This window comes from Moschus berezovskii, chromosome 3 (genome assembly GCF_049115385.1).
Source record: "Moschus berezovskii isolate FMDL1 chromosome 3, NW_MosBer_1.0, whole genome shotgun sequence".
NCBI classification, from domain to species: domain Eukaryota; kingdom Metazoa; phylum Chordata; class Mammalia; order Artiodactyla; family Moschidae; genus Moschus; species Moschus berezovskii.
The window spans coordinates 77,809,494-77,836,565 of NC_142462.1; the positions used below are offsets into that span (position 1 = coordinate 77,809,494).

General features: G+C 40.3%; 1 protein-coding gene across 1 annotated transcript in view; it reads left to right on the forward strand.

The window, feature by feature from the left end:
* Positions 1-26,489, forward strand: part of HIBADH (3-hydroxyisobutyrate dehydrogenase) — a 267,180-nt gene extending 240,691 nt beyond the window's left edge. The window contains exon 7 of the mRNA XM_088834599.1: positions 26,249-26,489. Coding sequence (XP_088690725.1) covers positions 26,249-26,474 — 226 coding nt within the window. The 3' untranslated portion in view covers positions 26,475-26,489. The remainder of the gene's footprint in view (positions 1-26,248) is intronic.
* Positions 26,490-27,072: the final 583 nt, after the last annotated feature.

The following is a 27,072-nucleotide window of genomic DNA, read 5'->3' on the forward strand; positions in this document are numbered from 1 at the left end:
GTACTGGAGTGGCTTGCCATTGCCTTCTCCGCATACATCTCATGCTTAACTGTTAATATATGCTGTTTACATGTGACTTCCACCACTTCCAGTATTGGATGAGTAATCACATATCACACCAAGATCAGCAAATGGACTTTTTCCTTATTTAATAAATGTCCTCTCTTCAGAAATTCTTTTTTTAAGAAAAGCAACAGGACCATTTCCCCTGAGTGGATACCTCAGAATAAGGAGAAAGGTTGACAGCCTTTGATTCTGTGCTGTCTAGACACTTGCAGACCAAGATGGGGCTTTCCCATGTCTTCCTCTGCCCTACTGAGAGCGGGCTTGCTCTGATGCAGAGAAGTCAAAACAACCTCAGTCTCTCTGCAGGTTACCTGTCTTTCCTTAAACTATATCTATTATTTCAGGCTTTAGTTCTCTCACATCTCTGGCAAAAGGGAAGCATGTATAGGCTCACCTAAGGACTCAAAACTGTAAAACTGAGATGCAAGTAAAAATGCCTACAAGACCATTAACCTTTCTGTACTTGCAGCCAGAGTTTTTGGACCTGAAGAACTAATTTAAAATCCATTTGTCCTTCATGTTTGGACTATGAGTCTCCGGAGGCTTAATCAGAATGAAAAAGAATCAAATACCCCATCAACCACAAGGCCTCTAGTACTCAGCTCTTGCCTGTCGACCAGCAGGAGATTTAGATTTCCACGTATTCCCCAAAATTACCTCAGACGCAGAAAAGAACGGGATATCACAAAATTCAGCCACAGCAACTAATGGAAGGAAGGTCATAGCAGGCTGATGAACTGTGTACAATTCTAAGAAAGACCAAATGGATACAATACTCTATTTAGCAGCCTGAGTCAGGGTCTCAGAGCAACGGGGTTGGGGTGGGCATTGTAAGGATATTACCTACAAACAAGACATCCCACTGCAGTTAACAGGGAGAGCGGTGAGAGCGAAAATTAAGGACTTGATCACAGAGGGTCTCTTTGCTCAAATCAAGCACGGACAGGGATACAGAGCTGCCTTTTTCTTTATGGGCTGCATGAAACAAAAGACATCAAAACCATTGCTTTATTCCTCCACAGTCACAGTCACTTTCTCATAATAAGGTAGCCAAGGCAGAGCTGTTTCCAACCGCTTGTGGAATGTGTGGCCCCAGCCATCTCAATTTAAGGGAGGCCTCGAGCTACTGAACACGCAGCTGTTAATCTGCATGATTACTGAAGAACAGTAAAACCTTCAGCCCCCCACCCCCACCCTGGGCCAGCATAGCAGGGGGGCAGGAAGCAGTCACCAGCTGGATCACTGGGAAACTGTAGGAGAAAAAGGCCTGGCTGGGAGCAGGGTAGAAAGAGCAGTGCAGCAGCATACCGTTTTTTTCTCTCTTCAACAAAATTCTGCCAGGACTAGGTTCTGGAGACATCAGGGAGGAAAAGGGAGCACCTCGGGAAAGGGCTGTAGAATCCTTAGGAGCTGCTAACAATGGGGAGGGATGTTCTGAACCAGTTCATTTTTAATAGGACTTTGTAATTTTTTTCATGATCCATTAAAGGAGAAAATCAGGGGAAAAAAAAACACTCTATGTTCACCAACATAGGAAAAGTCAGGTTGCCTTTTTATAGAAATGAAAAAGTAAACGATAAGCAGTATCTCCAACTAGCAGAGACTCGCTCATTCATTTACTAAATATTTATTGAGTATCAATGAATGAATCCCTTTAGATGGTAGGACTAGGATCCAGTGAAGGGTGAGATAAGGTCATTGCCCACAAAGACCTGCAAAGTGGGTGAGGATGGAGGCCATGCTGTTAGGCAGAATGGGCAAGTATGAGATGGGGAGAGAGCATGGGGTGGATACCTAATTCAAATTTCAAGGGGCATCAGAGAAGGTTTGAGAGAGAGGAGAAGATGTGTAACTAGACACAGACAATGTAATAGCTAGGGATGGTTCAGAACAAATTAGCAAAAAGTTTCATTCCAAGGAAACAAAAGGTGTCCTATTGGATGGGGGCAACCCCTTTGTCATTCCCCAGTCTCATGCCCAGAATCACTGGAATTTTATCCAGAAAATAAGGATGAAAGCACTTTTTCTTAGCCTTACAGTCTGGAGGGCTTAATCCCATTTCTCTTGGTGTTCTTGAATTCTAAGCTTTTCAAAGAGGTTCATTTGACTTGACTTTATCTTGATAGTATCTTTTGATTAGTCTTTGTAAATTAACCTGAAAATTATTCAAAATAATGGAAAATCTTTTGTACATATTATACTGGGGACTTTTATAGCAGCTTAAGAATAATAGTTGCTGAGTTTTTATCCAATGTGAACTGCTGATTAGAAGTGTGTTGCCTGGAGAGAATAGGAGCAGAGAATAGGAGGGAAATGACTGCTAGTCTTGAAGAGGTAGGACTTGGAAAAACTTCCTGAGGGAGTCTACACCCAAATTAGGTAGATAGTTTTGCCTCAGCATAAGGAAAAACCCCAGGCTTGTTAGGTAGCTCAGTGGTAAAGAATCCACCTGTCAATTAGGAGATGCAGGAGATGTGAGTTCGATCCCTGGGTTGGGAAGATTCCCTAAGAAGGAAATGACAACCCACTCCAGGATTCTTACCTGGGAAATCCTACAGATAGAGCAGCCTGGTGGGCTTCAGTCCATGCGGTCACAAAAAAGTCAGACAAACATTAACAACTAAACCATTTCTTAATCCCAGAAATGGGATTAAGTCCATCAGACTATAAGCCCAAATCATAACCCAGAAGTCAAACAATGTAGAAATAGGCTCCTGATTGTGTTTATTGCTGAATCTGGGCTAATGGAAACAAAAAGAGTTGGATGGTAAGACCTGGAGAAAAGTCTGAGAGCAGTTGGATTTATTTAGAGGGATAGAATAAAGGAATTATATAAAGTACAAAAAGAAAGTAGGTTATCAGGGATTTGTTTATTCAAAGCCAACGTGGTATTGGAGTTACTCATGTCGATTCTAGAGTCACACCACCTAGGCTTAAAATCCCTGTTCAACCACTTTTTATTATTTTATACAAAGGCACAAATCAAAATTCCCAGTAGAAAAATTGACAAAGTCATGAACTTAAAATTCACGAAAAGTGAGGCAAATACTCAATAAAGATGAAAACATATCCAACCTCACTATTGATCAAAGCAAATGAATTTTATAAACACGATGATCAATTTTTTGCCTATAAAATGTTAAAAAAGGTTTGTGGCCATGATATTACTAGATGCTGGTGAAGGTTTCAGGAGGGGCAGAATCCCCCATCCTCACCCAGTGGGAGAGAAACTGGTATAATCTTTATGGAAGTACATATCGAGAGGCTGACATGTGTCCCTACTCCTTACCCATCTCTAAGAGAGAACATTTCTCTAAGGATGTATATCAGAGAGGTGGCCAGGGATATATGCATATAGTTATTCAGAGCAGCATGATGTGTAATAGTGAAAAGTTGGTAAAGTCCAAAAGATAGGGAAAAAATAAATTGTGGAACACCTGCCCAATATGGAATGAATCTGTCATAAAATTTTGTGACGATCACTCAGTAACATGAGGTGATAGTCACAATGTCATGAGGTGCTATTCAGAGTGAGTCATGGACTGAAAGGCAGGATATAAAACTGTACATACATAGGATTCAATTTTTATACATAAATATGCAATAAAAATTTTTCAGGCAAATATATTAAATACTCACAGTTGTTATCTCTGAATGACCAGTCCATGGGTGTGCGCGTGCTTAGTCAGTCATGTCCGACTCTTCATGACCCCATGGACTGCAGCCCACTAGGTACCTCTGTCCATGGGATTTTTCAGGCAAGAAATACTGGAGTGTGTTGCCATTTCTTTCTCTAAATCCATGGGTAAATGTCATTAAAAATTTTTTTTCTAAAACGTTCTATAATTAAAAGGTATATTATTAGGAAAAAAATTAGCACATAAAATTTTTTCTGGTGGTAACTAGACTCAGGAAAGATAACACAGCTTGAGCCTGCTAACCCTAAATCATCTTTGGAGGATTCAGTCTTCAACCATCCCTTCTCTCTGGGAACTGGGAATAATTATTATAGCAACTGCTAATATTTATTGAGCAATTACTATGAGTCAAGCATTATGTTAGGCACTTTATTTTCAATGTTGCATTTAATCCTGACAGGAGACCAATAAGGTAGTTACTAGAATTCTTCCCAATTTACATAAAATGAGACTAAGACATTGAGTCTTAAGTGATTCACCTAAGGCTGTTCAGGGATTAAAGCAGAATTCAACCAGGAGTGAGTCTAGCAAACCAAGACTGACTTTAGAGCAAAAACAATTTTACTGATGCAATCTCTGCTTCTCTTAAATCTCTCCCTATTTAAAACAGTTCTTACTATCCAAACAACTTAGTTTTCCATATTCTGAGCTCTTTCAAAGAAAATGACTATTTATATCTAAGAAGTATATACAGAAAATAGTGATAGAGAATTTGTTGTCACTTTGAAGAAGACAGTCACCAGAGCTGGCTACATGGCTTGAGACATGCACGGGCAGATAGGGACCACACTTAAAATGGCTCCATGCTTGATTCAATGCTCTGATGTCACTGTCTTACAATTCTTAGTAATTTTTTTAATGAGGAGCCCACATTTTCATTTTGCATGAGGCCTTGCAAATTATGTCACCAGTCCTGCCAGTCACATATGAGTAACTCAGTCTCAAGCTTCATTTGAAAGCATAGCATTTGGGGTTTAGAGTTCTGTTCTTTGCTTTTTATTACCTACTTGGGCCAGATGCCTGTAGAGAAAGTACTTCCCCTTGTTTCAGTGACTCCTCCAATGGAAAGCATGCAAAGTACTCATCATTGTCTACCTGGCCTTCTTGTCTTCAGCATCTCCACTGAGTGCTGTTTGAAATACTACTCTCTGAGTGTGTGTTCCGTGTTTTGCAGAATCTGCTTTATGGGGTCCCAGTGTGTGTGACGCGGTCTGGTTTTATAGCTAACCAGTATTATCATCTTTCAGGGTGAGAGGCAGGTGTCCACTGTAAGGAAAGCTCAGCATATCTGGAACACCAAGGAATCTTCCAGACCAAAAAATAAAAGCTTCATAATACAGACTGTTAAATAGGGTAATACTCAGGGAGAATAGTTAGGATTGTGTTCACTATATGTCCCTACTGTCTTGAATGGAATAGTGGCTGGGACAGTAGTTTGGTAGAAGAAAAAGCACATCGCTTATAAACTAATTTTCAGCACATTTGGGAGTATTTTAGACTGCCAGACACCACTTCAGGAGAAACAATGAACTCTCATCTACCTTTCCTCAGAACTGTATAGGATTCCATATGACTAACTTCCTTGTTTGCTTTTCCTTTTAAAATGAGGTTCAGTATAGAATTAAGTTTGGGCCTCTGAGGGAGTAGATGCTTCTGCCAAACCAATGGGTTTCCTACCTAAGAGGGGTGTACAATCATTGTGCCAGTGAGAAGTCCAAGGTCTTGACATGTGCAAGCAGAAACCATGAGGGATAACAGGGAAATAAAATAAAGAAACACATAAGAGACAGTGAAAAACAGAATTTAGTATTTGGTCAGTCCCTCTGACCAAATAAAATAACCTCCTTTTGCTGCCTTGGACCATGACAAACACAGATTTTCTCAAATCTGTTGATTACCAGAATTGCTTTAACTGCCGAGGAATTCTGTTGACTGTCTACTCACAGCCCTTGTTCCATCACTGATGGAGAATGTCCTGTGCTTCAATTCTGGAAAAGGAGAAGGGTTTATGGAAGTTTCTAGGGAAGTTCTAGCTTGTTCTTAAGAAAGGGCAATGAGGGAATCAGACCCTCCTCCCTGCTGGAAGTGAACTAGGGAGCTTGCTGCCCCCACTGCTACTGACCACCATTGTGCACCCCTGAGGAAGGCCAGCCAGAAGCCAAAGTCAGAACCCAGAAGAGCCCCAAGGAGAAAGGACTGCAGAGAAATAGAGTCGAACTTTGGATGAAACCGAGCCTGAAGCCCACCCTCTCTGGCCTTCCCAATATACAGGCCAATGTAACTCTGTATTGTTTAAGCTTGAGTTGGCCTTTATATTGCTTGAGGCTGAAAGCACAAAATGACCCTTCGAACTAGAGCCAATCTGGGATTAGGAGGAATTGGGCACCAGTTGTTCAGTCGCTCAGTCGTGTCCAACTCTTTGTGACCCCATGGATTGTAGTGCGCCAGGCTTCCCTGTCCTTCACCATTTCCCAGAGCTTGCTCCAACTCATGTCCATTGAATTGGTGATGCCATCCAACCATCTTGTCCTCTATCATCCCCTTTTCCTCCTGCCTTCAATCTTTCCCAGCATCAGGGTCTTTTCTAAGGAGTCAGCTCTTTGCATCAGGTGGCCAAAGTATTGGCGCTTCAGCTTCAGCACAAGTCCTTCCAATAAGTATTCAGGGTTGATTTCTTTTAGGATTGACTGGTTTGATCTCTTGGCAGTCCAAGGGACTCTCAAGAATCTTCTCCAACACCACAGTTCAAAAGCATCAATTCTTCAGCACTCAGCTTTCTTTATAGTCCAACTCTCACATCCATACATGACCACTGGAAAAACCATAGCATCGATTATACAGATCTTTGTTGGCAAAGTAATGTCTCTGCTTTTTAACATGCTGTTCTAGGTTTGTCATTGCTTTTCTTCCAAGGAGCAAGTGTCTTTCCAACCTAATTATTTACTATGCAAATTATTTTGTCAAATCCCAAGTTCCCCAACCTCAGTTTTCTCATTTAGTAAAATTGCACATCTTTGAAACATGTCATTGTTGTATACATATGTGATGCTCTTACTCTTTAAGATGCTGTGTGCGTGCTAAGTCACTTCAGTCATGACTGACTCTTTGTTACCCCATGGACTGTAGCCCACCATGCTACAGGATTCTCCATGGGATTCTCCAGGCAAGAATACTGGAGTGGGTTGCCATGCCCTCCTCCAGGGGATCTTCCTGACCCAGGGATCAAACCCACGTCTTTTATGTCTCCTGCTTTGGCAGGTGGAGAAGGCAATGGCACCCCACTCCAGTACTCTTGCCTGGAAAATCCCATGGACGGAGGAGCCTGGTGGGCTGCAGTCCATGGGGTTGCTAAGAGTCGGACACGACTGAGCGACTTCACATTCACTTTCCACTTTCATGCACTGGAGAAGGAAATGGCAACCCACTCCAGTGTTCTTGCCTGGAGAATCCCAGGGACAGTGGAGCCTGGTGGGCTTCCGTCTATGGGGTCGCACAGAGTCGGACAAGACTGAAGCGACTTAGCAGCAGCAGCAGCAGCAGCTTTGGCAGGTGGTTTTTTTTTTGGTTGGGTGCTTTTTTTTTTTACCACTAGTGCCACCTGGGAAGCCCTAGTCTTAAGATAGGTAAGCTTATAATGTGTCCACTTTCATTTTAGATACACCTGTAGAAATAGTTCTTGAGTCATGTTTGTCACCACTCTGTGCCTCTGCTTTGGTCTTTCTTTTAACCCCCTGTTGTTGTTATTGTTGTGTTAGTTACTCAGTTATGTCCAACCCTTTGTGACCCCACGGACTGTAGCTTGCTAGGCTCCTCTGTCCATGGAATTCTCCCGGCAAGAATACTGGGGTGGATAGCCATTCACAATAGTTTAGTTTGAGTTTCCCTATTTTTTTCTCCTTCCCCTTCCTCAGTTGTACTTAGCATCTCATAGATGTGTAGGAGACAGTGACAAAGGTGTCATTTTTTTTCCTCATTCAGCATTTCCCCAAAACACCAAGCCAAAGAATACAGTATATTCTTTTTAAAAAATATTTATTTATTTACTTATTTACGGCTGTGTCGAGCCTTCCTTGCTATGCAGGCTTTTCTCCAGTTGCAGCGAGCAGGGGCTACTCTCTAGTTTTGGTGTGCAGGCTTATCCTTGCAGTGGTTTCTCTTGCTGTGGAGCCTGGCTTTAGGGAGAGAGGGCTTCGTGGCTTCAGCTCCCCAGCTCTAGAGCACAGACTCAATAGTTGTGGCGCACAGGCTTAGTTGCTCAGCTACATGTGGAATCTTCCCAGGCCAGGGATCAAACCCCGTGTCTCCTGCATTGAAAGGAGGATTCTTTACCACTGAGTCACCAGGGAAGCCCTACAGTATTATTTAAAGCATCTCATTGAAACCCAACCCTCATGCCCATTCTGTGCATGGAACAGAAATCTGAGATGCAGCATTGAAGTAACTTTTTGGGGGGCAGAAAGAAATTTGTCTAATTCCAGAATAGTCCAAGTGTGTGGTACATTTATCCTCCTAAAATGTAAATGAAATTGTCAAAGACATGTAATGGATTGATAGAATTTTAAATGGAAATTGTGTGTGTTTTCAGAAATGCACTAACTTGTGATCATTCACTGCAGAGGGAAATTAAACTGAAGTGAGGAAAAGAAAAATCTAGTCTGTGAAAAATACACAAATGCAAAGCAAAGACCCATCAAGAATCTGGGAGACCCACTGGTCAATTAAGTACCATGTAAAGATTTCCAATTTTCTTGTAGTAAATTATTTATTTAGCTCTTGCACACCATCAATATATTTTACAAGTTTAATACCCAAATTATAGCTGGCCCACCCATTTATGGCCCCATAAATGAGTCCTGACTTACCAATGTGAATTCTTGTTCCTGGCAGTGTCAGATTTAGATTGGATTTGGATCTATTGCTTTTATCCTTATCAGACATTTCGAGGCTGATATTTTATTGCTATATTTAAAATGGAAAGTGCTTTAAAATAGACTTGGGAGGGAGCACAACTGATTCCTGCCCCGATATGTCATTTCCTGACTTAACATCCTACTATAATCTAGGTTAAAGGGTTGGAAGTCCACATAGAATCCTTCTCTACTGAAGATTTCCCCCCACACAGAGAATTTTCCTGGAGGAAAGTGAGTGATTATAAAAAGAACGACTTTAATCTTAAGTAAGAGTAGCTGAAGCTTTCAGTAGTAAAACTGACAGGCAATTTCCATGCCTATATACTTTGTAAGTCAAATGAATAATAAAGAATATAAATGAAACACATCTAGCCATTTCTTAAGTGTTAAAGTGTATATGGCACTAAATTGCCAAGGCTTGTTTTTCAAGGGCTGAATTTTGTAAAATATGTAGAACCAACCAATAAATTAACAGCAGAAGAGAAGACTAACAAATCAAACCTAGGCAACAGCTTCCACTTACAGTTATAAAAAGTATTATAGCTCTGAGATGAGAAACTCCATGGTTACAAATATGGAAACAAATGCAAGAGATGACTGATGCTGCCTCAAATTATAATAATATCAGATGGTGGTTTTAGGCCTTTGAAAAAAAAGTTACCCAAATGACTTTTTTAAAACCTTTTTACAATACTTTTTTAAAAATTTTCTTTTAAAATAATTTTTATAGAAAGTTTTTTAGTGGCCTATGATATAAACTTGAATGTGAGGTTCATGAGAACCAGATCAGCTCTGCTGAAAGAAAAGAGGGACATGAGTTCTCAGCCCTTGCAGTAGCCCTAAGAGACACCAAGTGCAAGCCACTCCTTGGAGCTTATGTTCGCACTTGAAAAATGAGCCCATCTCATAGAAACAGAGTAGGGGAAAGTGCTTTGGAGGAGAAACATGATATTTGGTATGAAGAGAAATTATTGAGAAAAAAGAAGGAAGATGTGAAGAACTCAGAGTCATTTTAAAAATCTGTAGCTTTAAAGGTTTACAGTTCCAGCTACAGCCCTCCAGCCACAGCACTGCCCCCGCACACCTTCCTTCAGGTCAGCCACACAAATTAAAATGTGGCATTCCTTGTGCAAAAACGGGATCAAATTGAACCTCCTGAATTGGTAGGCAGATTCTTTAGCACTGAGCCACCAGGGAAGCCCCTTATGCCCCGTGCAATAGAGCAGATTTCAGTGAGCGTTCACTGTTGCCAAATTTTAAAAGTTGGATGGCAATGAATAAATGTTTTCATTTATTGTATTACCTGTGCAGAACTTTAGTTGGAGAAGGCAAGTTACTTTTTGAAAACCATGGACTAGAAATTTAAAAACATTTTTTAATGTACAATGCTACTTTATGTGAGTAGTGAAAGAGTTCACCTTTGAAAAAATAGCAGGTTTTGGATGAAACCCATGCATTTCCATATTCTGTGCAACCTGGTGCTTAAATCTAGAGAGGAAAAAATGACTAAACTGTGGAAGAATAAGGAAATAAGAGTGAGTTTATTAAGTTTTCTTAAATATTCCTGGAACATAGGCAGGTATTTGGAAACTCTTTTTATTCACTGAAGAATGATGCCTGAGGGATAAAAAGACCTTTTTCCATTTTTTGCTATTTTCCTCATTTCCCTTTCTCTTCCCAGCCTAGCATTCCCAGAGTTCCCAGGTTTATAAAATACTTAATGAAAAAACAAGACGACATAGCTGCTCTTCTTGGTCCATGAATTTTTTTTTTCTTATTTTGCACCTATATAGAAATATTTTCAGTTCAACTGTAAAAATTAGTAACTGTCGAGTTAGGAGGGGGAAAGGTAGATGATATCTTCTTTCGCTTTTTGAAGCTTCAGAATGCCACCCTCACAGAGCCTGCCAACCAAACTCCTTCTCCGGGAGATGTGAGATCAAAAGATTGAACTTCCAAGTTCCCACAGATTTAAGCACCAAACTCTCAGGGAGTGAATAAAAGACTACACATCCTTTGCCGAGAGTCCAGTTTTCTTCAGCACTTTACAGATTCAGTATGTTGGATGGAGCACAAGGGCATCCTTCTGCAGAGGTTAGGAAACTCGGCCATCCTTTATCACATTGATAACTTGGTGGCAGCTGGGGAGCACATTCCTCGCTTTGTTCATAATCCCCATGAATTAACCCTTGAATGTGGCCAAACTGCAACTCAAATCATTTTATTAGGCCCTATTTATGTCTTTCCTGGAAATCTAAATGAACATCATTCTTCCCTCCTGGCTGGTAGGCAGCCTGTTGTGCTCTGAAAGTGAAACTTTCTCAGTTGTGTCTGACTCTTTGCAACCCTATGGACTATACAGTCCACGGAATTCTCCAGGCCAGAATACTGAAGTGGGTAGCCTTTTCCTTCTTAGGGGATCTTCCCAACACAGGGAGCAAACCCAGGTCTCCCGCATTGCAGGTGGATCTTACCAGCTGAGCCACAAGGGAAGCCCAAGAATACTGGAGTGGGTAGCCTATCCCTTCTCCAGCGTATCTTCCCCATCCAGGAGTTGAACTGGGGTCTCCTGCATTGCAGTCAGATTCTTTACCTGAGCTATCAGGGAAGCCTTGTAATTCAGGGGGAAGGAAGCTGGAGATACTGGCAGGTAAACATTTAATAGTCAAAGGAACGTTCTCTCTTCAGGTCCATACTCTTTTCCTTCATATCTTTTGGAGCTAAACACTTTGGAATAAAAGTAGGTTCTCAAAACCTAAAATGCATTCAGAAGAGGCAAATCCTCAGAGACAGAGAGTAGATTAGTGGTTGCAGGGGGTTGGGGGAAGAGGAAATGAGGAGTTACTTAATGAGTTTGAGGTGCTCTTTGGTGATGATGAAAAAGCTTTGAAAACCAGGGAGAAAGTGGTGATTGTACAACACTGTGAATGCACTAAATGCCACTGAATTCAACACCTCGGAATGGTTAGTTCTATGTTATGTGAATTGCACCTCGATTTCATACAAAAGTAAAACACTTCTCACAGACTTCATTCATCTTTCATTATACAGCCAATTTTCTTATGAGACAGAGGTTCAGGGATATGTTTTAAGAAAATTCACATCACCAAATGGGTCTAAAGAAAAGAGTTTAACAGTTAGCCAATTAGTCCATTCAATAGCTATTATTTGAGTCAGAAGAGTGTTTTTTCTCAACTACCTAAAAGGCTTCATAGAACTGATGCTTTCAAATCATGGTATTGAAGAAGACTCTTGAGAGTCCCTTGGACTGCAAGGATCAAACCAGTCAATCCTAAAGGAAATCAATACTGATTGGAAGGACTGATGCTGAAGCTGACACTCCATACTTTGGCCACCTGATGCAAAGAGGTGACTCACTGGAAAAGACCCTGATGCTGGGAAAGATTGAGGGCAGGAGGAGAAGGGGGCGACAGAGGATGAGATGGTTAGATATCATCACCAACTCAAGGGCATGAATCTGAGCAAAATCTGGGAGATAGTGGAGGACAGGGAGCCTGGCGTGCTGTAGTCCATGGGGTTGCAAAGAGTCGGACACTTTGTGACTGAACAACAACAACAGTAATATCTTCCTTAGGTAAAGACAGTAAATACATCTCTCTCTAAATGAGATTTCCTCAACAGCAAGAAACACACTAGGACGGAGCTACCAGAAGTAGCAGCGTCATGTTGTGCTAGGAACTCATGTGTAAATGGCTTTGGCTGTTTGAGGGAATATCTCTGTTGGCCAGAATGACAGGGCCTGGTAGGATGCCCAGTGGTCCATCCCCAGTGACTAACTCGATTACTTTGTCCAACTTCAAAGGATCAGGCAACAGACATGAGTGACACCCGTCCTCCCTTCAGTGTGAGCTGGACCCACCAGACCCACAGTGCTTGACTTGTAATACAGGTGCTACATGAGCCAGTAATTAAAGAAATGTCCAAGTCACACGTGCCAGACTATTACACAATCCAGCCCTGATGGGGGCTTAAATGTACCTATTTATGAATGTTCCACTCTGTCAAATGCATGCAAAGCAGAACTGCTAAGGTATGAGCTAATTGACTTGATCAATGTTTCTAGTTCTTGCCAAATCTTTATTTTTGAAAAAAACAGCCAAAGCCTGTCTACATTTTAAAAGTATATATTCAGTTAGAATCTTTCGTCACAGCAATTGTGACAGATGCATAACCCCGACTGGCTTGGTGCCTTAACTGCATGGACTTCCGAATCTCCATAAACCCTTATTTACTAACCCACAACTGCCCAGCTGCCATGTCCATTCTAAGGTTTGGATTTGCCTGGTATATAATTAGAGGTGAACTGTTGGTTTGTTTTCAAGTAAAAACATATAGCATACAATAAAATTGAGAAAACCTGTCCGCACTTTTTGTAGTATCATAAATGCATAGAACCAGAGACCATAGGGAGCTTATATTCCAAATGTCCTCATTTTAAAAATGAAGTGCAGAGAGATTAAGTGACTTCTCCAAAGTCCTAGTGAGTTAGTGACGGTGTCAGACTAGAAGCCAGGTCTCTGATCCCACTTCATTGGTTGTGATCTACCACGCTGCCCTTCCTTACTTAAGAAGCTCTGAAGCCAAGAAATGATGCAATTCCAGAAATATACCATGATACCACATTTTAAATTATTTTTCCACACAGAGTATAATGGGAAAAAAAAATTAACACCCCACAACAGTACCTTAGAAATCTGTATCACGTCTCACACATGCCTCTCCCCTGGCATTAGGCAAACCCAGCAGGCCTAGTCCTTGTTGAAACCTTAAAACAAACCAGGCCAATTCTGAGGTCTAGACAGGCCCCAGACAGGGTTTCCCTAAGCTTTGAAATGCGATTTTAGAACTGGATAATTTAGAGGCAATTTAACCCAGAGACCAAACTGACATTCAGAACATTTATTTTGAAAACATTTTTAAAGCATCAATTCACCCCTTTAAAACACGACTTTGTGCTTTACTTGGGGCAAAACAACTGAAAGTGCAGTGATTAAGGTTCAGATTCACTAACTCTTGGTAAGTTCTAAAGACAAAAAGTGCAGCCTCCTTCCCAGTCAACTTACCCAGGATCCAGGAGAAACTTGTTTTGTCAAAAAAGATTCCAAAAATCATGTTTAATTTTTACATTGTTTCTACAGCAGTTGAAGGGTTATACTTTTAGGTTATATTTATTCAAGAATCCCAGGAACAATTTTGACTACAACTTTTGTTCATGGCAGCCAAATTCTTCACTTATGCTAAAGATTATTGCTGCAGAACTCAGTCTTACAATTAGTGAATTTTCTTTTTAAGTGAAAAAGTGAGTGCTCTCCAGATTTGTTTTAGGAGACAAAGACTGAGCCGTAGTCTCCTCATCTATAAAGCAACCAGGAGCCACAATTAAGAAGATACCAGAAGTTCTATCACAATCTAAATGCTGCATATTAAGTGGAATTCTCAGTATGTGGGAAAAGCAATCATTTCTTATTCAGATTCATTTTTCTTTAAGGATACAGCTCAGCACATCAGGGTAATTTTATTTTTCAAATAAATGTTAGGGTTAGATGGGACAGGTTAGCCAAAGGTATCTGAGAGCATCAGAATATGCTATGTCACAAATGAGAGTAAATAGATGGTTCTTAAAGTCTAGATCTTGAGAAAACACAGTTCAACTCTCTCAACAATGCGTGATTCTCGTTAATTATCTTAAAATATAAATGTAGAAAATAGCATCAGGCTGTGATGGCTCTGCAATCTCTGGGCTCCTTCTTTTAATTCTTATTAGTCATTTTAAATTCAGCTTTTTAAGTCTTAGTCCAATTGCCCTTCGGGAACAATAAAGTGGCAATTAGGTAGGACAAAGTCATGGAATAGACACAATTACTTATTGCCATAGTAAAAGAAAAAAGATGGGTCTATGAACCTATCAAGAAAACCTGCAAAATGGAAGGGGCAGCTGGACCTTATGAAAAATATATCCAAATATTTGCAGAATGTATTTTTGGCTACCTCCCTATAGAGATATTAAAACCATTTTCTTTTATTGGAGAATTTACTACCATTACATTTTATATTAATTTAATGACTTTGATCAGGCAATCATCATTTATTTGCCTAAATTACCAGTCCCTTAATACTTCATTGGCAAAGAAAAAATATTTCATAGAACATGAGGCAAAGCCTCTAATTACTATTAGAGCATGATTTAAAACAACTTCAACAGGTATTGTAATTTTGACCAATTGGGTTACTAATAGTTGCAGAATCAATTATCTCTCAGACCCCTTCAATTTGCTGCCTCCTTTAATTGGCAGTGGCTGTCCAATTACACATCTGGCATAGTCATAATATTTGCATCTGTAAATAGCCAACCAATCAGCCAACTGAGCCTGGTTATCAGGTAACAATCATGTAGTTTTGAAAACTTTGATATATTTGTGGGTCAAATTATTCCTGTAATTTGGATCAAATTATTCACAAACTATTCTCCTCCCACCATTCATCTTAAAATTTCTAAATTTTAAATAAATTTTATTCACATAATTCATTGGTTTCTCTCCTTTCTCTGACCGCAATTTCAAGACACTCAATCTCAAAAAAAAAAACAAAAAACAAAAAAACATGTACGGGAACAACCTGCTCATGGCAAAAACAGAAAATTAAATACCACCCAATGCTATAAGGTGAAACTAGTACAATCTTGTACTACCAATCACAATGTAAACTATGCAAGCTTTTGAAAAGCAACAGGGCCATGGGAGTCATAAAATGTCCATGCTCTTTGATCCTATAAGACCATGTCTAGAGTTTTATCCGGGGGAAAGAATGCCATAGAGGAAAGAAATCTACTTTCCAATGATATTCTTTCCAATGCTGACTTTAACAAACAGCAACAACAATAAAAACACAAACAAAAACTGAAATAAAAAAGTCTACATACAGAGTAATATTTAAATAACTCACATCAAATAAAAAAGTAGCCATTCAAAATGGAAATGATTGACTGTGAGGAAAAATATGGAAAGTGTCTATGGTATTAAGTGAACTAAGTAAACTAAAATGAAATGATTGCAACAATGTGCCCATATTCCTCCTATAAATCAAAAGAAGTAAAATGTGATATAATCTCTAACAGCAAAACCAAGATTTTTTGTGACCTAAAGAGGAGCTATCACACCCATTTGGGAGGCTGGAGATGGCATGGAAGCTTGCATTCAAGGGCTCCAGAAAGTTGAGAAGGGGTTACCATAGTTCAACGCCAAGGAAAAGGTGGGCACCGTCAAGGATCCCATTTGGCTGCCTTGGGGACACGTAAACAGGAAAGGTGATCCACCTGCCTGGAAGGCAAGGCCAGCATCTTACTGGGAAGAGCTAAAGGTCAAGGTTTATTTCTGCAAACAGTGAGGGGAACTAAACATTTTAGAAAAGAGGGAGGCTGCATGCTATTGGCAGACAGAATTGGGGGAACTGGGTTTGAATCTTGCCTCTGTCCTGTGGTACCTTTGTGGTCTTGGGCAAGTGCCTTAAGCATTTGAGACCTGATTTTCTCATCTCTGCAATGGTAGTCATACCTACTTATTGGGGTGATTGTGAGAATTAAAGGCAATATATATAAAGTACCTGGTACCTAACAAGTACTGCACAAATTGTACTTATTGTTGTTATTAATAAGAGTAATCTGATATGATAAAGCAGTATGGATAAGAGAAAGGAAAAGAAGATGTTATGAGAATCACTTTAAGTACTTCCTCTGGTGGATTATATAACACAAGAAAAAATGGTGTCTAAAGTAAGGTGATGTCTGTGACAAATGGAAAGATGGCACAGAGTCAAGAAACACCATGGAAAGGGACTTTTCTGGTAATCCAGGTTAAGACTCTGGTTAAGACTCTGCTTTCAGTACAGGGGACCTGGGTTCAGTCACTGGTTGGGGAACTAGGATCCCACATGCCATGAAGCAAATAGGCCCATTTGCCATAACTACTGAGCCCATGTGCCACAGCTAGAGAGTCCATGAGCTGCAATGAAAGATCTGCATGATGCAACAAAGACCCCACATGCTATAACTAACACCCAACGCAGCCAAATAAATAATTAAAAAATAGAAAGAAAGAAACACCATGGAGGAGGAACCCATAGGGCTGGGTCAGGGTGAAGCCAGGATTGGTGGGTATGAAGTTCATATAATCAAGAAGCTTATATGATTCTTCTATAAAGAAAAACAATAAAGTGTTAAGTATAAAAGTTACAGTAATACTAATTGTTGGGCTAATAACTGGGCTTCCCTGGTACCTTAGCTGGTAAAGAATCTGCCTGCAATGCAGGAGACCCAGGTTCGATCCCTTAGTGGGGAAGATCCCCTGGAGAAGAAAATGGCAATGCACTCCAATATTCTTGCCTGGAAAATCTCATGGACAGAGGAGCCTGGCAGGCTACAGTCCATGGGGTGGCAAAGAGTTGGACATAACTTAGCGACTAAACCATAAGAGTGAACATTTATTTAGAATGAAAAAAAATCATAACAAACTACAAAATCGAGAAACTTGACAAACACCACTAGTGTCACAGAAAAGCATATTTTAAAAAATGAACTGCCTGACAGACCTCTAGAATTCTTATCTTTGTACATTTTTGGCTGTACACTCAATTGCGTCTTCATATGACTGACATCTTGTAATACAATTTTCTATGGAAAGAGTAGGAAGAAATCTCAGTCTCTTTTTTAGCATGGGTGACCAAAATTTCTTTTCTAATAATGTTAGTTTAAAACAATTTTGGCTCATAAATCATTATTAGTGCTGTCATGTAAATTTTTAGGCTTGTTTAAAGTTGCAAAACATTTCTATTAAGTTTCCTTTATGTGTAAATTGTTAAAGATGAACCTAATATTTATAGACCTGCTATCAGTTTGTGCCCTACAAACATAGGCTGATGAACTCTATTTTTCATTATTCCTATTGCTGTTGTTCAGTTGCTAAGTTGTGTCCTATTTTTTGCAACCCCATGGACTGCAGCGCACCAGGCTCCCCTGCCTTCACCATCTCCCGGAGCTTGCTCCAGTTCATGTTTTCTGAGTCAGTGATGCCAACCAACCATCTCTTCCTCTGTTGCCCTCTCCTCCCACCTTCAATCTTTCCCAGCATCAGAGTCTTTTCCAATGAGTTGGCTCTTCACATCAGGTGGCCAAAGTATTGGAGTTTCGGCTTCAGCATCAGTCCTTCCAATGAATATTCAGGACTGATTTCCTTAAGGATTGACTGGTTTGATCTCCTTGCTGTCCAAGGGACTCTCAAGAGTCTTCTCCAGCACCACAATTCAAAAGTATCAATTCTTCAGTGCTCAGCCTTCTTTATGGTCCAACTCTCACATCCATCGGATAAGGCAATGGCACCCTACTCCAGTACTCTTGCCTGGAGAATCCCAGGGACGGGGGAGCCTGGTGGGCTGCCATCTATGGGGTCACACAGAGTCGGACATGACTGAAGCGACTTAGCAGCAGCAGCAGCAGCTCACATCCATACATGACTGCTGGAAAAACCATAGCTTTGACTAGACAGACCTTTGTTGCAAAGTAATGTCTCTCCTTTTTTAAAATATGCTCTCTAGGTTTGTCATAGCTTTCTTTCCAGGGAGCAAGCATCTTTTAATTTCATGGCTACATTCACCATCTGCAGTGATTTTGGAGCCCAGGAAAATATAATCTGTCACTATTTGCATTGTTTCCCCATCTATTTGCCATGAAGTGATGGGACAGATGCCATGATCTTAGTTTTTTGAATGCTGAGTTTTAAGCCACCTTTTTCACTCTTCTCTTTTACCCTCATCAAGAGGTTGTTTATGTGTTCTCCTTACAAAAGAAAAGAAAATGTATGGTGGATTCATAATTGCATACACTACATTTTAGAGTACATTCTTGATAGGAGAGAACTATTATGTTGACCAGGTGTTGATGAGAAGTGGATCCTCGGCTTACAACTTTACATGTCTGGCAACTGAAAGATTCCACACATTCACGTTGTGTTTTCCTCCCCATCAGCACAGCACGATGTACTTCTGGCCTTGCTTCTTTATGTTATAAGATCAATGATTCAGTACAGTGGCCAGTAGGAATATACTGGAACGCATTCCCTATTTTGGGACAACTTACACTAGCTAAATATAAACAGAAGGGCCTCCAGAACACATAAACATGTCCCATTAAACCCAAATGAATGAATCCCCAAACTCATTTTGACAACCCTCTTGGCCAGTCTCCAAGTTCGCACCTGACAAGAGGGCAAGTGTGGCTGAGGAGAGGTCACAGTGGAAAGACACATCAGTTGAAATATCTTATTTTCCCAAATTTTACAAAAAACATATGCTTTTACAAAAACACATTGCTGGGCTGCTGCAAGAGACTGTGCACAAGAGAAGCCCTGAACTAAAGCTTCATCTGCTTCATGGAAAATGTCTCTTTCAGCAATGATTGAATATTGTAAGTGGGCAAAGAAGCAGGCAGTAAGGTTAGGAGCACCAGTAAGTGGGAAAATTATAGTGCCATTAAGGCAAGAAAGAAAATCAAGGTGAAAGGGATAGGGTTAGTTTTGTTGTGTTATAGAATGGTTAAGAAAAAATATAATAGCAAGTTTTCTCATAACTATGGTGAGTTTAATTTCTGTGGGACCTCGAAGACCTGACAAGTCTGTGGGACTGTCAAGGTAGTAAAATTAATGAAAGAGGGCCTAAAATGAGAAATTCTCTGAGTAACTGAAAATATTCTTCTGAGTTCTCAGCCTGCACCTACAATATTTATTTCCATTTTTGACTCTTTCATTAATTCCTGACTTGGCCAGTCTACCATCTACTGAAAGCAAACATTCTTGTACTGATAGTTGCTAAACAACAGCAACAAAAACCTGACCCTGAGATTATGGTGGTTGGGATGTGGGTGAAGAACTTGACATAAAGCTTCAGTAAAATTGGAAAGTCCTACTTTCTATTCTGTCTTAAATAATTCACAGAGCCTTCAGTGTTTTTAAGAGTCCTATGACACAGAACCAGCAGGAATCTCCATTTACTGCTCTTTCTCTGCCAATTGTAGCTTGGAATAAAAATAAAAGAGATGATAGATAGTTCACTTATTATCTTGGTCTTCATTTAGGCCATTTTGTCTACAGTGCAAACAGAGTAATCAGAGGATGAATCAACAGTGAGAGCCATTGTGGCTACTGTACACGACTGTAAATTCATGCTCATTGAGGTTGACATTGCTTGACAGTCTATTTTTCATGTATATTACTTTTGCTATCTATTCGAGTCCTCATCTATTGATAGTTAATGCATCTTCTGTATTGTTCCATGTAGCAATTGTGGTTATCTGGTAACAATACAATGATATAAGGAATTAAACATTAGTAGGCAATTTATAAAAGAGCTGAAATTTTACATTCCAATAGATAAAATTGAAAAATGGAACACATAAAAGGTAATAAGAATTGGAAGGCTGTTTCTCACTGACTGTGTAAATCAGAATCTCTCTGAATCCTTTTAGTGTTGTCTAAGGATTAACAGAAGTTAAAACCTTAATGTCTCCAATGGAAACTGGGGAATACTAGCTGGCATGAAAAGAAAACTGTAAAACAATCTTTGTTTTGCTCTTTGGGGAGAAAACTTCGAGTAACTGGTCTGGTTTCAACTGATAAGATAAGAAAAAGAGTAAATTGGTGGGGGAATCTGAACCAACTCTAAACATATCATTCTTGTAGGATTTGATAATACTCATTTTAAAAAACCTATTCTCTTTATTGTTCATTTCTGATGGAGACATGTGTCTCGTGCTAGTTGCTGGATTTTTTAATATCTGTATCATAGATCTGTAGTTTCATAATGTAGGGAGAAATCTCTTATCACAAAATTCTGGCCTAAATAGATTTAAGATCTTAATCTTGCCCACAAAGCCTGTTCTCATGGAGCTGGCTTTTCTTCAGCCCCAAATGATCATTAGTCTTCCTCTGTGCCAGCCACCGGCCAGGCAAGGCAACAAGAGTTTGGCACAGTGTGGCAGTCTTAGAAAGAGATGGATGCTAAGTGTTCTATTTAGCATTGCTAACTAGTAGTCTAACACTAACCACATTTCTGATAAAATGTGGTCCACTGGAGAGGGGAATGGCAAACCACTTCATTATTCTTGCCTTGAGAACCCCATGAACACTATGAAAAGGCAAAAAGATAGGACACTGAATGATGAACTCCCCAGGTCGGTAGGTGCCCAATATGCTACTGGAGAAGAGTAGAGAAATTTAAAGAATGAAGAGGCGGAACTAGGGCAAAAACACCACCCAGTTGTGGATGTGACTGGTGATGGAAGTAAAGTCTGATGTTGGAAAGAACAATATTGTATAGGAACCTGGATTGTTAGGTCCATGAATCAAGGTACATTGTAAGTGGTCAAACAGGAGATGGCAAGAGTAAACATCGACATTTTAGAAATCAGTGAACTAAAATGGACTGGAATGGGTGAATTTAATTCAGATGACCATTACTTACTGTAGGCAAGAATCCCTTAGAAGAAATGGAGTAGCCTTCATAGTCAACAAAAGAGCCCGAAATGCAGTACTTGGGTACAGTCTCAAAAATGACAGAAAGATCTCTGTTCGTTTTCAAGGCAAACCATTCAGTATCAGAGTAATCCAAGTCTATGCTCCAACCAATAATGCTGAAGAAGCTGAAGTTGAACAGTTCTAAGACCTAGAAGACCTTCTGGAACTAACACCCAAAAAAGATGTCCTCTTCATTATAGGGGACTGGAATGCAAAAGTAGGAAGTCAAGAGATACCTGGAGTAACAGGCAAATTTGGCCTTGGAGTACAAAAAGAAGCAGGGCAAAGGCTAACAGAGTTTTGCCAAGAGAACGCATTGGTCATAGCAAACACCCTCTTCCAACAACACTAGAGAAGACTCTACACATGGACATTACAAGATGGTCAATACCGAAATCAGATTGATTATATTCTTTGCAGCCAAAGATGGAGAAGCTCTATACAGTCAGCAAAAATAAGACCAGGAGCTGACTGTGGCTCAGATCATGAACTCCTTATTGCCAAATTCAGACTTAAATTGAAGAAAATAGGGAAAACCACTAAACCTAATTCAATTTAGGTATTTACCTAATTCAAATCCCCTCCGATTATACAGTGGAAGTGACAAGTAGATTACAGGGATTAGATCTGATAGAGTGCCTGAAGAACTATGAACAGAGGTTCGTGACATTGTACAGGAGGCAGTGATCAAAACCATCCCTGAGAAAAAGGAATGCAAAAAGGCAAAATGGTTGTCTGAGGAGGCCTTACAAATAGCTGAGAAAAGAAGAGAAGCTAAAAACAAAAGAGAAAAGGAAAGATATACCCATTTGGATGTAGACTTCTAAAGAATAGCAAGGAGAGATTGGAAAGCTTTCCTCAGTGATCAATGCAAAGAAACAGAGGAAAACAATAGAATGGGAAAGCCTAAAGATCTCTTCAAGAAAATCAGAGTTACCAAGGGAACATTTCATGCAAAGATGGGCACAATAAAGGACAGAAATGGTATGGACCTAACAGAAGCAGAAGATATTAAGAAGAGGTGGAAAGAATACACAGAAAAACCATACAAAAAAGATCTTTGTGACCCAGATAACCAGAATGGTGTGATTATCCACTAGAGCCAGACATCCTGGAGTGCAAAGTCAAGTGGGCTTTAGGAAGCATCACTATGAACAAAGCTAGTGGAGGTGATAGAATTCCAGTTGAACTCTTTCAAATTCTAAAAGATGATGCTATTAAAGTGTTGCGCCCAATATGCCAGCAAATATGGAAAACTCATCAGTGGCCACAGGACTGGAAAAGGTCAGTTTCCTTTCCAATCCCAAAGAAAGGCAATGCCAAAGAATGCAGAAACTACTGCACAGTTGCACTCATCTCACATGCTAGCAAAGTAATGCTCAAAATTATCCAAGCCAGGCTTCAACAGCACATGAACCATGAAATTCCAGATGTTCAAGCTGGATTTCAAAAAGGCCTAGGAACCAGAGAACAAATTGTCAATATCCATTGGATCATCAAAAAAGCAAGAGAGTTCCAGAAAACATCTACTTCCATTTTAATGACTACGCCAAAGCCTTTGACTGTGTGGATCACAGTAAAGTGTGGGAAATTCTTAAAGAGATGAGAATACCAAACCACCTGACCTGCCTCCTGAGAAATCTGTATGCAGGTCAAGAAGCAACAGTTAGAACTGGACATGGAACAACACAGACTGGTTCCAAATTGGGAAAGTAGTACATCAAGGCTGTATATTGTCACCTGACTTATTTAACTTATATGCAGAGTACATCATGCAAAATGCTGGGCTGGATAAAGCACAAGCTGGAATCAAGATTGCCAAGAGAAATATCAATAAACTCAGATACGCAGATGACACCACCCTTGTGGCAGAAAGCGAAGAAAAACTAAAGAGTCTCTTGATGAAAGTGAAAGAGGACAGTGAAAAAGTTGGCTTAAAACTTAACATTCAAAAAACTAAAGTCGTGGCATCCGGTCCCATCACTTCACGGCAAATAGATGGGGAAACAATGGAAACAGTGGGAAACTATTTTGCCGGGGGGCTCAAAAATCACTGCAGATGGTGATTGCAGCCATGAAGTTAAAAGACATTTGCTCCTTGGAAGAAAAGCTATGACCAACCTAGACAGCATATTAAAAAGCAGAGACATTACTTTGCCAACACTTTGCCAACACAGGTCCGTCTAGTCAAGGCTATGGTTTTTCCAGTGGTCATGTATGGATGTGAGAGTTGGACTATAAAGAAAGCTGAGCACTGAAGAACTGATGCTTTTGAACTGTGGTGTTGGAGAAGACTCTTGAGAGTCCCTTGGACTGCAAGGAGATCCAACCAGGCAATCCTTAAGGAAATCAGTCCTGAATATTCATTGGAAGGAGTGATGCTGAAGCTGAAACTCCAATATTTTGGCCACATGATACAAAGAACCAGCTCATTGGAAAAGACCCTGATGCTGGGAAAGATTGAAGGCAGGAGGAAAATGGGACAACAGAGGAAGAAATTGTTGGATGGCATCACTGGACATGAGTTTGAGCAAGCTCTGGGAGTTGGTGATGGACAGGGAAGCCTGGCAAGCTGCAGTCCATGGGGTTGCAAAGAGTTGGACATGACTGAGTGACTGAACTGAACTGAACTAGTGGTCTAGTTAGTGTTGTAACAGTTTGTCCCAGAACTTTGTGGCTAAAAACAACAATGATTTTATCATCTCTCATGGTTTCTGAAGGTCAGAATTTGGGAAGCCCTTGCCAAGCAGTGTAGCTAGGCAGGGACCTATCATAGCTGTAGTCAGATGGTTGTTGGAGCCTCAAAAGCAGAGGGGCAAAGTAGGTGAGAGTTGGCCAAGAGTCCCTGTCTCTTTCTTTCTCAGGGACTATGTGATTCCTCCCCATGTGCTAGTGTGGGCTTTCCCACAACATGAAGGCCTTTTGCTGATGAGTTCCAAGGAGTGAGATGGAAGGTGAACCACCTTCTATGGATTAGCCTTGGAAGTCACATGGTGACACTTTCACATTCTATTGGTCAGAACAGTCATAGAAGTCAAATTTCAAGGGAAAGAGACATAGACTCATCTCTCAATAGGAAAAATGTCAAAGAATGTGGGGATCTATTTTCAAACCACCACAGTAAGGAATTTGAATCGACTGGGCTTAGTGACTGATTGGGATTCCCAGTGGTCCTAGTGGAAAAGAACCCATCTGCCAATGCAGGAGATGTAAGAGTCACGGGTTTGATCCCTGGATCGGGAAGATCCCCTGGAGGAGGGCACAGCAACACACCCAGAATTCTTGCTTGGAGAATACCGTGGACAGAGGAAACTGGCGGGCTACAGTTCATAGAGTTGCAAAGAGTTGGACATGACTGAAGTGACTTAGCACACACATATGATGATCCCTGTATATAAGCCAGGGATCTGGCCTCTGGATCTTAGTGCAGCTCTAAGGATTAACATGAAAACAGAGGCTTTCTTAACCACAAATGTGGGCTTATTTAATTCTCTTAATCACCTTGTGAAAGACATAAGCAAAACAAGTGTTATTCCGATTTCTGCTGACAGCAAAATGGAGGTTGGGACAGCTCAAGTCACTTTCCCCCCAAAACACTGCTACTAAAGGAGGCAGCCCAAACACAAACCAGGTCTCCTACTATGGGCAGCTTCTCCTGGACCTTTTATACATGATTTTCATTATAGTGGAACGTTTGGAATAATTGTTAGGTGACAGAATTGTTTGTAATGGAAACAGACATTCTGGAGAATCAATACTAAATCAAGAGGATATCAGCTGGATAGTATTATGACCATGGTTCCAATGAAGGTATTCATCTATAGGGTCCTTTTTTTTTTTTTTTAAGAAATAGCATTAACACGTTTATTACAATAATTTTCCTAGGATGACAATGTCCTGGGGCATTTCTCTGGACTAGCACCTTATTAATCACTAATAGAGTCCTGGCTTTCATTTTAATCATGTGTCCAGACATTAAGGGAAAAACTGAGAATTTAACCTTCCAGATTCTTGTGGCTAACTTTTTATCCTTTTATTAAGGTACCTCCTTTCTGGGGAGGCACCATCAGGCAGAATAAGGACTCTTCTGGCTGCAAAATGAGGCAGAGGGACTTATGCCACTTTTGTCCAAGGCCTTTCCTGGCCCACCTTATTTAAACACAACACACTCACTCCGAACCTCCTTTGATTTATACTGTTGCAGCTCAACTGTTTTGAAAAGCTGATGTTGTGGAATTCTTAAGTCATCTGTGACCCAGGTCACTAAAGACAGGAGCAATTTAGTAAAAGTATTAATTGAAACTCTCTCTGACAAGCCCTGCTCCTCCAGATAAAGTTACACATCAAACCCACACAAGCTGCTGGGCTATTCTGAGCAGCCTGAGATTTTCAATATCTCATAAACAGTCCCCTCAATCACTACAATCTAATAAGGCTATAATCATCATTGACACTATAATGATTAAAATGAATAAAACCCATTAAGAAAAGTCATGTTGAGTTATTAAAAGTTTCGCTCTGTGTGATATGTAATCTTTTATCCATTTTTTATGATGAAATCTGTAACCATCTATCCACAAAAGACCATTAATTTACTGCTCTGTGGATGTTACCATGCTCTTTAGTTTAACAGCTTATCATTGATTTCTTGAGGGAGATATTATATTTGGAGAAATACACATGGAACAAAAGCCCGAATGTTGCTGTAAATTTCCCACTGACAGGATGATCAAAGTATTCTGGCCTGGTCTGCAGCCTGGGGCTGGCGAACAAGTTTTCTAGAGCAGAGAGAGCCCTCCAGCTACCAGGCAGCAGATCCATGTTTTTAGGCAAAGCAGATCTTCTAAGGAGAGGTCATGTGCACTACAACGAGGGGGAGAAACAGTAAAATGTCCATTAACTGGAGCCTAGTTAACTGGCTTATTGGCATCTATTAGAAACAAATTGCAAACAAAACTGATCCTATTATAAACTTTTCCTTGTCCCCTCCATCCAGGGAAGTCCTGATTGGCTCAGAAGAGCCCCAACAAATACAATGCTGGCAGATGACTCCTTTATTTGCAAGGAGAAGATTGGTTTGCAGCCAGCAGCAGCCTAAAACCCTGACCAGCAGACAACTACAAACCTGGGAGGGGTACATGGGCCCGCACGGCAGACGGAGCACTGGAGGGGCAGCTAATGTACTCATGCCTACATTCTTTCACCAGGGACTTTTTCCCTAAGCAAACAACAATAAAAAAATCTGAATGGAAGAATGTGTACAGAGTGCTGAACTAAGTGGTGGGGGAGCCCGATTCTTAATGTGTACTTTTTCTCATAATAAACTCTGCTCCAATATCTTTACTGCCCATCTCTTATTTAATCTTAATAACAGTAAAACCTTAAAAAGATTCTGTGAAGCCAACGAGAGGGTGTTGTCTTTGAAGGCATTCCTCATCTTTCCTGAAATGATTAATAAAGGCATTTGCCAGCCTCTGTCTGAACAGACTTGCCAGAGTTCCCCAGCAGGTAACGACAAGGCCCCACAAAACAAGATGAAGATAGCTGCCTTATATTTTTTCAGATTTCCTTCTTTTCCAGATTTGTTTCCCTCATTGAGGTCTTGCTGGGTTTTTTTCCCCACTTTATCTGGATAACATTAGGTAATAAATGTCATTCCATAATATACCATCTTTTTTACAAAGGGAAGCCTGTCTTTACCAAAATAATCAAATATTCTTTATGATCCTTTTAAAAGAAAACAGCAAATTTCATTTATAAGGTTGAAGTATAGTTCAAAGTTTGGTGAACAGACGTCGATTTTATCAATCTTTGGAGAGT